At 39.9% G+C, this 16,724-nt stretch overlaps 1 protein-coding gene across 1 annotated transcript in view; it reads right to left on the reverse strand.

Annotated features, from left to right (window-relative positions):
* Window positions 1-16,724, reverse strand: part of LOC142143336 (BOLA class I histocompatibility antigen, alpha chain BL3-6-like) — a 33,804-nt gene that overhangs the window by 15,065 nt on the left and 2,015 nt on the right. Inside the window, exons 2-4 of the mRNA XM_075201098.1 lie at window positions 7,675-7,935; window positions 2,044-2,322; window positions 1,237-1,509 (exon numbers count right to left, since the gene is read on the reverse strand). Coding sequence (XP_075057199.1) covers window positions 1,237-1,509; window positions 2,044-2,322; window positions 7,675-7,935 — 813 coding nt within the window. The remainder of the gene's footprint in view (window positions 1-1,236; window positions 1,510-2,043; window positions 2,323-7,674; window positions 7,936-16,724) is intronic.

The following is a 16,724-nucleotide window of genomic DNA, read 5'->3' on the forward strand; positions in this document are numbered from 1 at the left end:
ATGGAGAGGTGTGTAATAAAATGGGATTGAGGCAACTTGCCACAAGGACTTAGCTGATGGAACCAGATTTCTTGTCTGTCACTGTCCTAGATTCTCAAACACCAGGTGGACCTCTGTTTCGCCTAGATGTTACCCTGGTTATATGACTTGGCCTAGATATGATGTTTATGGTTATCAAGTGAAATTGATGAACACTATTTAATCCTCTATTTAGAATAACTGCATTGGTAGTCTGCTTTAAGGGCATGCTGGAAGCATTAGTGCAGCCACACACCAACGCCTCCCTTTTGTTGACATATGCTTATTTTTTGCCCAGATTTTATGTGTAACTAGAGAATTTGAACCTGAAAAGTTGCTATCTACAGGAATTCCAAAAGGTAGAAGCTGTGATGTACTTGTAAGCTACCCATAGAGAGTGAGGATAGGATGCAAGGATCCCTGGGAAATATCCAAGATGGCACTGTTCGATCTTATGGCTTAAATTCCTTTTATTCCCAGAAAGAAGCATCACAGGGAGGATCAAGAGTGGTCTCTAGTCATAGCAGCTTGCAGAAAAGAGAGTGAATTGAATGTAGACTTGGACTAGGAGGGCTCTATCCAATCCAGATGCAGAGAGCCAACCTTTCTTGGGCTGGTGTCTGTGACTGCTATACCGTATCTGCTCGCTGACAGCAAAGAGACAAGGATATAGTTGCCACTGGGGTGTTATGGTATCTAGGAATTTAGTGTTTATACAAACGTGGCAAGAGACTATAAGATTTCTTTGCCATTTTTGTGTAATGTAGATAAATGTTATTTAAATAGATGCTTTGTATAACCCTAAAATAAAAATAGTCTTTGATTTCTGGTATACCTGCCTCAGTGTGATACTTATTCTGAATAGCGCAGAAATAATAGGGGCACGTGCAGCAGTTGACTAAGAGCCTGTAATTTGGAGGCCTAGGGCCCCCCTAGTTGGTGCACATGTGGATAGCCAGATCTCCACCACTGTGCCATGACACCCGGGAAGTAATCTCATCCTGTGTAAAGACTTTATATCCCTACTTCTGAGGGACTGTTGTAATAATATATTTTGGGGGTCATGTATAATGAGGAGTTGTATGACTAGTTCCCATACAGCAAAAGGAATCCAAGCACTTGTAGAACTACAAGGGACACGTCATCATCTAAATTCATAGACAAAGTACGTTTTCCCAGTCTTTCCTATTTCAAACCCGCAGTGTAGGTAACACTCACCCCATTTCACAATGCGTGTCTTCTCCAGGCTGCTGTGATCCACATGACAGGAGTAACGCTCCTCCTCCCCGGCCGCCACTTCCACGGTGACTCTGATCTGGTAGGTGCCATCAGGATTGGGGAGGATCTGTTGGGCCTCATCTAAGGGAACCTCATCTTGCTCATTCTGTATCCACTTTACATCCACAGCTCGTGGGTAAAACCCGTACACCCAACAGGAAAGCTTGGTGACCTTGTCTAACTGGTGACCTATGACCTTCACCTCTGGGGTAACTGAACAGGAGAAAGAGTAAGATTAAAATCTGCTGACTCCACAATGAGTTACACTGTACTGATGTGTGGTGTTTGCTGACAATGTACACACAGTATCATACACAAAGGATTACCCAGTACTGATGTTTGGTGTGTATGAGCTTCATATCATATTTCCCATTGATACACCACTGAATACATGACGTTAAAACTGAAATGAATGTAGGATGAGGTTTAATATAAATGTAAAGCAAGTATAAAGATTCTGGGGTACATTTTCTAGGGAGGGGTGTTTAAATCGCCACACATTATATGCAGCGTCAAACTGTAAGTTACAGAAGACAAAGGTGAGCATTTTTCTTTGAATTATTTATTTTACATACAGACAGGCAAGATAGCTCAACCAGCATGCAGTTTGATCTATCTCGTTTTTTTTATACCAGGTCTATTCTGGCATTTTTAAATGCACAGAGATATTTCACGCAAGATATGGCACCCAAACAGACTTAAGTCTATACATGAATCAGGCCCACTGTGTTTATGGTGTGGTCTCACCTCTCTTCTCCAGATCATCTCTCCCATGTTTGATGTATTTCATAAGCAACTCAATGCATTCAATCTGCAGATAATTCTTGTTTCCCTCCCACACTCGTTCATCTGGACTGTTCCATCGCTGTGTAATGATGTCCGCCTCAGGCATGTTGGGTACATAAACCCATTTTTGTGTATCCAGGTACATGAGATCAACCCCATCATATCCGTACCGATAAAAGTCTGCAGTGCTGCCGTCATCTCTCAGTTCACAGCCGGACATCCACTGGTAAGAATGGAAACCTGCACACAGCACAGAAACAAGTTACACGAGAGCCGTGTGGTGTGATGTATGCAGCAATCTGTGTCACATGTAATATATAATGTGTGTGACATCAAGTGTGTAACATGTTACACACAGCTATGAAATATTCAGTCACTATTGGTGTTCAGTAACCAGGTGTAGACAACCTGTGCCTCTCCAGCTGTTGGTGAACTACAACTCCAAGCATGCCCTGACAGCCAAGTGGCAGCTGGAGAAGGCCCGACTGCCCTGACAAGATGACGGCTTCCCGACAGACTGGTCATACTGACTGAAAAAGAGACTTGAAAGAATTTCTGATGAATAAAGATCCCGGCCAGCTACAATGACGTCACTTTGAAGGGCGACACAATTGTTTGTGCTGATAAGGAAGTAATGTAAAGAGGCACCGGCTATACAATGTACAAGGCTTTGCAAAGCACATTGTACAGCCGGCGCCTCCTTAAATTACTACCTTAACAGCACAAATAATTGTGTCACCCTTTAAAGTGATGTCATCGTTGCTGGCCGGGAAATTTAATGATCGGAATTCTTTCAAGTCTGTTTTTCAAGCAGTAAGTATGAACAGTCTGTCGGGCATGACAGCATTGGTGTCATCATGTCGCGGTATGTGTTGTCGGTTTTTAGAACATCGCTATAACGTACCCAGCGTACCCAGTTCTTTACTGGTTCACTTCCTACCTATCAAACGGCTCCTTTAGTGTTTCTCCCTCTGGCACGTCCTCCCCTCCACTCCCACTATCTGTTGGGGTCCCACAAGGGTCTGTGCTTGGCCCTTTACTTTTTTCATTGTACACCTCTTCTCTTGGGGCACTAATTCACTCATTCAGCCTCCAATACCAGCTCTATGCTGATGACACCCAAATCTATATCTCTTCCCCTGACCTCTCTCCTTCTGTACTATCTCATGTAACCAATTGTCTTTCTGTTATCTCCACATGGATGTCCCAACGCTACCTAAAGCTCAACATGTCCAAAACAGAGCTTATTATCTTCCCTCCTGCCAGAGTCACACCTACCCTCAAATCCCCCTCACTGTCACTAACACCTGACTTAGTGTCACACTTCAATCCGTTCTCTGCTTTATTCCTCACATCCAGGCTCTCTCTCAGTCTTTTCGACCCCACCTTAAAAACATTGCCAGAATATGCCCTTTTCTTACTCAACATACCATCAAAACTTTTCCATTCTCTTATCTCCCATCTTGACTATTGCAACCTCCTGCTATCTGGCATCCCTGACACCCATATATCCACACTTCAATCCATTCTAAATGCTGCTGAAAGACTGATGATCCTCTCTCACCGCTCCACATCTGCTGCACCACTTTGCAAATCCCTACACTGGCTCCCTGTGTCCTCCAGAATCCAATTCAAATTAGTCACCCTTAACTACAAAGTCCTCAACACCACCCCTGCATACATCTCAAGTCTCATATCAAAATAATCTCTGCCCCGCCCTACCTCTGACCTGCGGCTTCTCTCATCTCTGGCAACCACCTCTCACTCCCACCTACAAAACTTCTCCCGTGCTTCTCCCGACATATGGAATTCCCTACCACGCTCAATCAGACTTTCCCACAGCATACAAATCTTCTCTAAAAACCCATCTCTTTTTTTAGAGGTGACCTTATCCCCTATAACACTATTCACACTAATACACCCTCACAACTGTCTCAATCTCCACTCTGAACCACATTCGCTCCTCTCGTTTCAGCTGTGCCCTCTTCCATTTAGAATGTAAGCTATCTAATGAGCAGGGTCCTTCATACCTTTTGTTTTCATGTCTGCATTTATTTTGTTTACCTTGTATGTCCCTGTTTTATGTATGTACTGTTTTACTTACTGTATGGGGCTGCAGAGCACTGTGGCGCCTTACAATCTACGATAATAATAATCTAGAGGCCGGGTACCTAGATAACTATGGTTTTAACCCCATGGTTCCCAACAAAACCCATCAGTAGGGCCAAGGTATTATAATAAGCATTTTATTTATATGGTAAATATTCACTCAGTATTCATATTCCATCATGGAAAATGTAACCTTCCTAGCAGCGTGTTTTGTAAACCCATCACTGTTACACTGTTCTGCCTATACAGCCGGTGGTCCGGCAGCTGTCAAAACCGTTAAATCACTACTGATCATTTATGTTGTAATCAGTAGGGATGCTCAGGATCGGCACTTTCCTGCGTCTTCGGAACTGAAATTGAGGCAAAATGTCATTAGTTAGTCGGATCTCGCAAGTTTTGGATTACATAAATACCTCCGCCATTTCTCAGACAGACACAGGAGGGGTAGCAGCGTTCTTGGCAGTCTCCAATGCCATTGCATAGTGTCACTGCTCATACAGAAACAGGAGAGTTGGTAGTGTTCTTATCAGTCTCCAGTGACATTGCATAGTGTCACTGCTCATACAGAAACAGGAGAGTTGGTAGTGTTCTTATCAGTCTCCAGTGACATTGCATAGTGTCACTGCTCACACAGAAACAGGAGAGTTGGTAGTGTTCTTATCAGTCTCCAGTGACATTGCCGAGTGCCATTGCACACACACAAACAGAAGGAGTGGCAATGTTCTGGTCACTCTCCAGTGACATTGCTGAGTGCCATTGTTCACACAGAAACAGGGGTAGCAGTGTTCTCGTCACTTTACAGTCTCCAGTCACATTGCTCAGAGCCATTGCTCACACACAAACAGAAGGAGTGGCAGTGTTCTGGTCACTCTCCAGTCACATTGCTGAGTGCCATTGCTAACAGAGAAACAGGGGTGTCAGTGTCCTTGTCAGTCTCCAGTGCCAGTGCTCATACAGAAAGTATACAGAAGGGGTGGCAGTGTTCTTGTCACTCTCCAGTCTCAGTGCCATTGCTCACACAGAAACAGGGGGTAGCTGAAAGTGTTCTTGCCAGCTGGTTGCCATTGATATGACAACCAGCTGCTGGCACCAGTCATGATGATACTAGTCCTTTTACGTCATCTACTAAAGCCTATGCTCAAAGGCATAGTGGGTTTAAGTCAGGGAAACGGACATCCAATAAACAAGCTTTTACATTGGTAAAGAAAAAAACACCTCTCAAAGAAAGGGGAAGTTTACTGTAGAAAAACATAAGATTGCCAACATGCCATTCTACCCAAAATATTAACAAGCATACCAGCATCAGCTAGCTCCCTGCTCTCAGCTAGATCCCAGCACCTGCAATCTACACAGTTATCATCCTCACCCTCATCCTCATCAAAGTGTACACCATCCTCACACAATATTAATTCATCTCCGCTGGAATCCACCAAGTCTCTGTAATTGCTGGAAATGTCCTTCCTCATAGAATTTGTAGTTCATTTTACGGAAAAGCTGTCACGATTTTTGGGCAATTCTTTTAGACCAGATCAGGGGGTAAATGTATCAAGGTTGCGATTTTGCAAATCCAGCGATTTTCTCGGGAGAATTGAAACTCGCAGATATATGAAGCTGAGATTTCATGTAAAATCGCCAGAGTTTTGTTTCTGTCAAAATCGCTATTTCCAAAATTGACAGAGGTCAAACTCCTGACTATTTGCCACTCTAGCTATACAAGTATCAAATGTATGAAGCTGCGATTAAGCAAACTCTCCTGAGTTTGCTTTAAAACATGCCAGATACAACACGCTGCATCCTAGCAGCATGTTTTGTAAACCCATCACTGTTACACTGTTCTGCCTATACAACCGGTGGTCCGGCAGCTGTCAAAACTGTAATAAAATAGATAAAAGTAAAAAAAAAAGCGTGGGGTTTCCCCTCTATTCACTATAAACCCTACTGCTGCCAGACTACTGCTGGTTCCGTGAAAATCTGGGAAAAAAATTGCGTGGGGTCGTCCCGATTTTCACGGAACCAGCACTAGGCAAACCAGCCGGGGTTGGCGGCACTATAGCAGGGGGATACGCGGCAGTGGTCCTCCTGCCATAATGACAACCAACCCCAGGCTGCTCAGCGCTGGCCTGGATTCCCTAGGGAGCAGGGTTAGCCAAAAAAAATGAACGGCCCCCCCTAGGGACAACCAGCCAAGTGCAATAGGCCTCTTCCTACACCCCTAGGTGGTGGGTGTAGGTTAATAAACGGCGATGAGAGTAAAAAAATAAACAGATGCCATTTTGTTTTGTGGAACTACAAGTCCCAGCCATGTCAGGATGCCATAAACAGTGTGGGCATGCTGATACTTGTATAACCACAAGAAACTAATCTTATTAGGGGCAAGTACAGTGACAGAATAACCTAGTCCAATAAGTCGGTACACAATGTCACTAACAGAAAAAGTACGGTGACCGAACACGAGGGTAAATAAGTCAGCACATAATATCATAACAAGAGAGAGAGTACTGTGACTAGGAGGTACTGTTGTTGAAAATCTGATCATAAACTTCGGGTTTGCAAAGTCTTTCACTGGAAGTTTGTACTTTTTTTTTACTATGACATCAGTGATGTCTTTGTATGTAAAGAACTATATCTTGATTTTGTCAAGAATTAACTTTTGGTCCATTAATGTAGAAAAAAAGGCAAATGTTCAGCAGAGTTGGGAACTCAGATTACGCTCTGGGGAAACAGATTTAGGCCAACTTCTATTTTTGTTAAATAATGCTGGCTAGATAAGTTAGTACTCAATAGCCATAACAGGAGAGAGTATGATGACCAAACACAAAGGGAATTAACGTCAGTACTCAATATTAACAACCAGAGAGAGTACAGTGATCAATCACAAGGCTAAATAAGTCAGTACTCAATATCAGTCACAAAGAGAATACAGTGACTGAACACCAGGCTTAATAATTTATATAATATAACTGGAAATGTACCAATAATGTAATGGTTTTAAAAAATGTCAATTCTCGCCGTTTTAACAGCGGTTGGAGCCTTAGTAAATCTTCGGTTTCAAAAGTAGCCAAAAAGCGTCGGTTTGAGCAAACCGCCCTTTAGTAAGTCTAGCCCTGGGTCTCTCACACACTAGCTGCTTGGTCACTGTTGCAGCTGAGAGAGTTTGGCGGAGGTTGCAAATTCCTCTAACTTTAAATAAGAAAACCGTACTAAACACTGAGTTTTGGTGGGCTTGCATTCACTCTAAATGAGCCCCATATCTTTCTGTAAATATACAAAGTTCCGCATATAAAACACATTCCACTGTAAAGCAACAAAAATGTGCATATAAAAAAACTATATACCAAACACTGGATCTGCGCAACTTCTGCTCTATGTAGTGCAGTAGGTATGTTCTGTCAGCGTAGTGTGTGTATTTACAGTGTAGGGTGCATGTTAGCTGTGTACACAGTGAGTGTATGTTGTGTGTATATAAACTGTAATGTGTCTCACCTTCAGTCTGGTTGACACGACTCATTGGTGTTATCACAGTGTGTTTCAATGCAACATCGTGACTTTTACATCTCATTGTCTGAACATTCCAGATCTCTGGTCCCAGTTGATTCATCCACTGAGCCACTGGACGTGCAAGACGTAAGTCACTGTTATAATTCATAATCTGCTGATCATCCACATATCCAACTGTAGAGTACTCTGGCAGCCCCCATCCTTTACCAGAGACAAATGTGCTGAGAAACTGCAGGGAGTGACTGGCTGTGAGAGACATATAGACTGTCACATATCACATATATTATTCACAGGAGAACTGATCACATCAATAATATATATATATATATATATATATATATATATATATATATATATATATATATATATATATATATATATATATATATTATAATATATAATAATAAATTTGCTATTACTTGTATACAAACATCTGACAGTATAATAATAATACCAGGTAAAATAATGTATACTAGTATACAGAGAGTGACAGGTGTATAATACATGTACAGTATATGATGATGGTAATAACAGGTACAGTAATGTATACTAGTATACAGAGAGTGACAGGTGTATAGTACATGTACAGTATATGATGATGGTAATAACAGGTACAGTAATGTATACTAGTATACAGAGAGTGACAGGTGTATAATACATGTACAGTATATGATGATGGTAATAACAGGTACAGTAATGTAGACTAGTATACAGAGAGTGACAGGTGTATGATACATGTACAGTATATGATGATGGTAATAACAGGTACAGTAATGTATACTAGTATACAGAGAGTGACAGGTATATAATACATGTACAGTATATGATGATGGTAATAACAGGTACAGTAATGTATACTAGTATACAGAGAGTGACAGGTGTATAATACATGTACAGTATATGATGATGGTAATAACAGGTACAGTAATGTATACTAGTATACAGAGAGTGACAGGTGTATAACACATGTACAGTATATGATGATGGTAATAACAGGTACAGTAATGTATACTAGTATACAGAGAGTGACAGGTGTATAATACATGCACAGTATATGATGGTAATAACAGGTACAGTAATGTATACTAGTATACAGAGAGTGACAGGTGTATAACACATGTACAGTATATGATGATGGTAATAACAGGTACAGTAATGTATACTAGTATACAGAGAGTGAAAGGTGTATAATACATGTACAGTATATGATGATGGTAATAACAGGTACAGTAATGTATACTAGTATACAGAGAGTGACAGGTGTATAATACATGTACAGTATATAATGATGGTAATAACAGGTACAGTAATGTATACTAGTATACAGAGAGTGACAGGTGTATAATACATGTACAGTATATAATGATGGTAATAACAGGTACAGTAATGTATACTAGTATACAGAGTGTGACAGGTGTATAATACATGCACAGTATATGATGATGGTAATAACAGGTACAGTAATGTATACTAGTATACAGAGAGTGACAGGTGTATAATACATGTACAGTATATGATGATGGTAATAACAGGTACAGTAATGTAGACTAGTATACAGAGAGTGACAGGTGTATGATACATGTACAGTATATGATGATGGTAATAACAGGTACAGTAATGTATACTAGTATACAGAGAGTGACAGGTATATAATACATGTACAGTATATGATGATGGTAATAACAGGTACAGTAATGTATACTAGTATACAGAGAGTGACAGGTGTATAATACATGTACAGTATATGATGATGGTAATAACAGGTACAGTAATGTATACTAGTATACAGAGAGTGACAGGTGTATAATACATGTACAGTATATAATGATGGTAATAACAGGTACAGTAATGTATACTAGTATACAGAGTGTGACAGGTGTATAATACATGCACAGTATATGATGATGGTAATAACAGGTACAGTAATGTATACTAGTATACAGAGAGTGACAGGTGTATAATACATGTACAGTATATGATGATGGTAATAACAGGTACAGTAATGTATACTAGTATACAGAGAGTGACAGGTGTATAATACACGTACAGTATATAATGATGGTAATAACAGGTACAGTAATGTATACTAGTATACAGAGAGTGACAGGTGTATAATACATGTACAGTATATGATTATGATAATAACAGGTACAGTAATGTATACTAGGATACAGAGAGTGACAGGTGTATAATACATGTACAGTATATGATGATGGTAATAACAGGTACAGTAATGTATACTAGTATACAGAGAGTGACAGGTGTATAATACATGTACAGTATATAATGATGGTAATAACAGGTACAGTAATGTATACTAGTATACAGAGTGTGACAGGTGTATAATACATGCACAGTATATGATGATGGTAATAACAGGTACAGTAATGTATACTAGTATACAGAGAGTGACAGGTGTATAATACATGTACAGTATATGATGATGGTAATAACAGGTACAGTAATGTATACTAGTATACAGAGAGTGACAGGTGTATAATACACGTACAGTATATAATGATGGTAATAACAGGTACAGTAATGTATACTAGTATACAGAGAGTGACAGGTGTATAATACATGTACAGTATATGATTATGATAATAACAGGTACAGTAATGTATACTAGTATACAGAGAGTGACAGGTGTATAATACATGTACAGTATATGATGATGGTAATAACAGGTACAGTAATGTATACTAGTATACAGAGAGTGACAGGTGTATAATACATGTACAGTATATGATGATGGTAAGAACAGTTACAATAATGTATACTAGTATACAGAGAGTGACAGGTATATAATACATGTACACTATATGATGGTAATAACAGGTACAGTAATGTATACTAGTATACAGAGAGTGACAGGTGTATAATACATGTACACTATATGATGGTAATAACAGGTACAGTAATGTATACTAGTATACAGAGAGTGACAGGTGTATAATACATGTACAGTATATGATGATGGTAAGAACAGGTACAGTAATGTATACTAGTATACAGAGAGTGACAGGTGTATAATACATGTACAGTATATGATGATGGTAATAACAGGTACAGTAATGTATACTAGTATACAGAGAGTGACAGGTGTATAATACATGTACAGTATATGATGATGGTAATAACAGGTACAGTAATGTATACTAGTATACAGAGAGTGACAGGTGTATAATACATGTACAGTATATGATGATGGTAATAACAGGTACAGTAATGTAGACTAGTATACAGAGAGTGACAGGTGTATGATACATGTACAGTATATGATGATGGTAATAACAGGTACAGTAATGTATACTAGTATACAGAGAGTGACAGGTATATAATACATGTACAGTATATGATGATGGTAATAACAGGTACAGTAATGTATACTAGTATACAGAGAGTGACAGGTGTATAATACATGTACAGTATATGATGATGGTAATAACAGGTACAGTAATGTATACTAGTATACAGAGAGTGACAGGTGTATAACACATGTACAGTATATGATGATGGTAAGAACAGGTACAGTAATGTATACTAGTATACAGAGAGTGACAGGTGTATAATACATGTACAGTATATGATGATGGTAATAACAGGTACAGTAATGTATACTAGTATACAGAGAGTGACAGGTGTATAATACATGTACAGTATATGATGATGGTAATAACAGGTACAGTAATGTATACTAGTATACAGAGAGTGACAGGTGTATAATACATGTACAGTATATGATGATGGTAATAACAGGTACAGTAATGTAGACTAGTATACAGAGAGTGACAGGTGTATGATACATGTACAGTATATGATGATGGTAATAACAGGTACAGTAATGTATACTAGTATACAGAGAGTGACAGGTATATAATACATGTACAGTATATGATGATGGTAATAACAGGTACAGTAATGTATACTAGTATACAGAGAGTGACAGGTGTATAATACATGTACAGTATATGATGATGGTAATAACAGGTACAGTAATGTATACTAGTATACAGAGAGTGACAGGTGTATAACACATGTACAGTATATGATGATGGTAATAACAGGTACAGTAATGTATACTAGTATACAGAGAGTGACAGGTGTATAACACATGTACAGTATATGATGATGGTAATAACAGGTACAGTAATGTATACTAGTATACAGAGAGTGACAGGTGTATAATACATGTACAGTATATGATGATGGTAATAACAGGTACAGTAATGTATACTAGTATACAGAGAGTGACAGGTGTATAATACATGTACAGTATATGATGATGGTAATAACAGGTACAGTAATGTATACTAGTATACAGAGAGTGACAGGTGTATAATACACGTACAGTATATAATGATGGTAATAACAGGTACAGTAATGTATACTAGTATACAGAGAGTGACAGGTGTATAATACATGTACAGTATATGATTATGATAATAACAGGTACAGTAATGTATACTAGTATACAGAGAGTGACAGGTGTATAATACATGTACAGTATATGATGATGGTAATAACAGGTACAGTAATGTATACTAGTATACAGAGAGTGACAGGTGTATAATACATGTACAGTATATAATGATGGTAATAACAGGTACAGTAATGTATACTAGTATACAGAGTGTGACAGGTGTATAATACATGCACAGTATATGATGATGGTAATAACAGGTACAGTAATGTATACTAGTATACAGAGAGTGACAGGTGTATAATACATGTACAGTATATGATGATGGTAATAACAGGTACAGTAATGTATACTAGTATACAGAGAGTGACAGGTGTATAATACACGTACAGTATATAATGATGGTAATAACAGGTACAGTAATGTATACTAGTATACAGAGAGTGACAGGTGTATAATACATGTACAGTATATGATTATGATAATAACAGGTACAGTAATGTATACTAGTATACAGAGAGTGACAGGTGTATAATACATGTACAGTATATGATGATGGTAATAACAGGTACAGTAATGTATACTAGTATACAGAGAGTGACAGGTGTATAATACATGTACAGTATATGATGATTGTAAGAACAGTTACAATAATGTATACTAGTATACAGAGAGTGACAGGTATATAATACATGTACACTATATGATGGTAATAACAGGTACAGTAATGTATACTAGTATACAGAGAGTGACAGGTGTATAATACATGTACACTATATGATGGTAATAACAGGTACAGTAATGTATACTAGTATACAGAGAGTGACAGGTGTATAATACATGTACAGTATATGATGATGGTAAGAACAGGTACAGTAATGTATACTAGTATACAGAGAGTGACAGGTGTATAATACATGTACAGTATATGATGATGGTAATAACAGGTACAGTAATGTATACTAGTATACAGAGAGTGACAGGTGTATAATACATGTACAGTATATGATGATGGTAATAACAGGTACAGTAATGTATACTAGTATACAGAGAGTGACAGGTGTATAATACATGTACAGTATATGATGATGGTAATAACAGGTACAGTAATGTATACTAATATACAGAGAGTGACAGGTGTATAATACATGTACAGTATATGATGATGGTAATAACAGGTACAGTAATGTATACTAGTATACAGAGAGTGACAGGTGTATAATACATGTACAGTATATGATGATGGTAATAACAGGTACAGTAATGTATACTAGTATACAGAGAGTGACAGGTGTATAATACATGTACAGTATATGATGATGGTAATAACAGGTACAGTAATGTATACTAGTATACAGAGAGTGACAGGTGTATAATACATGTACAGTATATGATGATGGTAATAACAGGTACAGTAATGTATACTAGTATACAGAGAGTGACAGGTGTATAATACATGTACAGTATATGATGATGGTAATAACAGGTACAGTAATGTATACTAGTATACAGACAGTGACAGATATATAATACATGTACAGTATATGATGATGGTAAGAACAGGTACAGTAATGTATAAAGAAAGTGACCGGAATTGCCACAATATATGCACAGCTTGTCTCGGCGTCTCCTGTCGCGCTCCTCAGAAGTCAAACGGGTCCTTCCGATTTGCATAGGCTCATTAGCAGCAGAGAGCTGCAGCACATGGCGCGGGACTGGTCTAAAGGTAGAGCGTCGGGACTGATCCTTTTCTGCCAACCTTTCCCGGAACTGCAGATCCACTCTATTACAGAGAGAGATAATGGCGCCGAAGGTGGTGGGTAGCTGATGCGATGCCAACACATCCTTAATGCGATCCGACAAGCCTTGCCAGAAGGCAGCTACTAAGGCGCCATTGTTCCAAGATAACTCAGAAGATAATGTGCAGAACTCAATAACATATTGCACTACAGAGTGGTTCCTTTGGCGCATTCTGAGGATGCCAGCGGAAGCAGAGGAGACTCGACCGAGTTCATTGAAAATCCGGTGAAACGTAACCAGGAAGGAGGCATAGTTGCTAAGAAGAGGATCATCCATCTCCCAGAGTGGGGAGGCCCAAGTCAGTGCTTGACCGGTTAACAAAGAGACAATATAAGCCACTTTAGTCCTGTCAGTGGGAAAGTTTTGAGACTGGAGTTCAAATTGGATTGACCACTGATTTAGAAAGCCACGACAAAATTTTGGGTCACCGTCGAATTTAGCTGGAGTAGGTAGCCTGAGCGTAGAGGTAGTTGCAGGGGAAGCCAGGTGACCAAGAGGTTGCTCAGGTGGAGAAACAGAGACAACAGATTGGGCTGCTTGAAGCGTGTCCAGACGACCAGCCAGGGTTTGGAAATACTGTAGAAGCTGACGTTGAATATTGTCCTGCTCTTCGACCCGTGCAATAAGGTGTTGTAACATATCTTTAGCAGAAGGCTCCACCGGGGGATTAGACATTCTGGCCAGTTCTTACTGTCACGAATCCCGTGGATATTTAGTGGGTCCCTTGTAACTGCCAGGTGATATTGCTCATTCAGGGGCGCGGAATCTAACGGGTAGGTGGTGTTCACCAGTGACCCCCGCAAGGGGGTATGGACTTTGTTGCCCCTATTCCGCAGGTCACAGTCCCCTGGATGAGTGTTTGGCAGGGTGGGTAGGCAGAGCCTGACATGGAGGAAAGATGACGGCAACTCAGAAGAGTACTGGAGAAGTAGCATTAAAGCTGGCCCAATTGTAGTGCAGAGTAGCAGCAGGAGTGTCTGGGACAGCGACAGTTCAATAATAGAATGATGGCTGAATCGATGATAGTGAGTTTAGAGCAACAGCAGGAGAGTATTGGTACTGCGGCAGTAGTTCACTGAAGGCAATAGAGGAATGGAACTATAGCTGATCCGGAGATGGTAACTCAGCATAACAGCAGGTGAGTCACTGGTACATCGGCAGTTCAACAGAGACAGTAGCGGAGTAGAACTAAGCTGATCCGGAGATGGTAACTCAGAGCACAGCAGGAGAGTCAGACCGAAAGGAGCCAGGTCCTTCCAGAGAGTGAATGAACTCGAAGAACAGGCATCGGACAGGAGACACCATTCCCTCACAGCGGCGATGTCCGTCATGCTGGCTGGGATCTCCTTTATCTCCAGATTGTACAGTTTGCTTGATGTAACCAAAGAATTATTGATCTCTAGGGCGTTGCGTGGCTGGACATGAAAGCGCCCGTTGTTTCTGATGACAGGCGACCTATTAGTCCCAAGATCTTGGTAGGCTTGCTAGGTGCGCTTGCTGGTGTGGTCCGAGACCCCTGTGAGTCTTTTGTGACTGCTGTTTTCTTGGAAGACCCTTCTACCAGGTTTCCTATAGTCACTATCGCAAAGTGACCACATTTGCGATAGTGACCAGAGGGGAGAGCAGTAATATGCGGTGAGGGATCTGAAGATCCCTCTATCGCAACCCCATAGAGCAGATCTGAAAAATTGCATATACGCTAATGTATGCCAGCCTGAGCTGTACATGCCTGTATGTGCCTGAGCTGGTGTACATTACCGTATGTGTAAAAGGCTTTTCATTGCTTCTTAAATAGCGGTAAGTAGCAGTCCACACAGACATCTATAAGGACTGCTCTGTATTTCGAAAAAAAAACGAAGGCTGTGATGCACTAATAATAAATTTGAAGGTTAGTTAGATTTGCATGTATTCCCTGAAAACATGGGGAATTTACAGTAAAATAATGATTAATAAATAGGTCCCTATGTCCAGTAGTTAAAAAGGGTATTATTTAATGTTTATATTTTCTATAGGTCCTGGGAATCAGTCATGGTTATTTTTTTCCTCCCATATTTATTTATATTCATTAGACATACATGCAAGATGGGGTTTAAAGGTCTCATAAAGGGGCGAGAGACAGGGGAAACAGTTGAAAGTGAAGAGATGCTGGTGATAGTTATGGCGGCTGATTGACCACTCTGAAAAAATGGACGGGCTTGAGGCTGAGTGAGAAAGGAAAGGCCATCTAAGAAGAGAGAATAGAAGAAACTGGACTACTCTACATAAGTGGTGAATGGGTTAACACATTACAAGCAATGGATAGGAAAAGGTACCCGCCACAATGTTATAGAGATAAAGAGAGACTAGTCACTAAGCAGGAGTCATAGCTCATTAATAGAAAAAGGGAGAGCAAAGGAGTCATAACAGCTATATTAGCAGCAATTAAGACATCTAAGAAAGTTAATGAGCTATAAATAATTGCCACTATATTAGACTGATACAAGATGTGATGGGACTGGGCCACACTGTCAAGAGAACATTTCCCAACAGCCCGTCAATCCACAGGGATTACATGGACTGCTATTCCATGACCGGTTCTTAAATTGTGCCTGGAGGACAGGGGTAGAACTTATTGCAGACATATGGGGGAGTAAGAAGGAAAGTACAGGAAATGAGGGAAAGTTGGAAGCCCTGACATGTAACAAGTGTGGAAGAGGTAAATTTCAGGAGGGACTATGCGTTATCTAAGATCTGGAGGTGAGGAAAGATAAGTATTGCCCACTGTCTTCCACCTGATTGGCGCAGACATTGTGGCAGGGACACAGCAGGGGAG

This window comes from Mixophyes fleayi, chromosome 3 (genome assembly GCF_038048845.1).
Source record: "Mixophyes fleayi isolate aMixFle1 chromosome 3, aMixFle1.hap1, whole genome shotgun sequence".
Lineage (NCBI taxonomy): Eukaryota > Metazoa > Chordata > Amphibia > Anura > Limnodynastidae > Mixophyes > Mixophyes fleayi.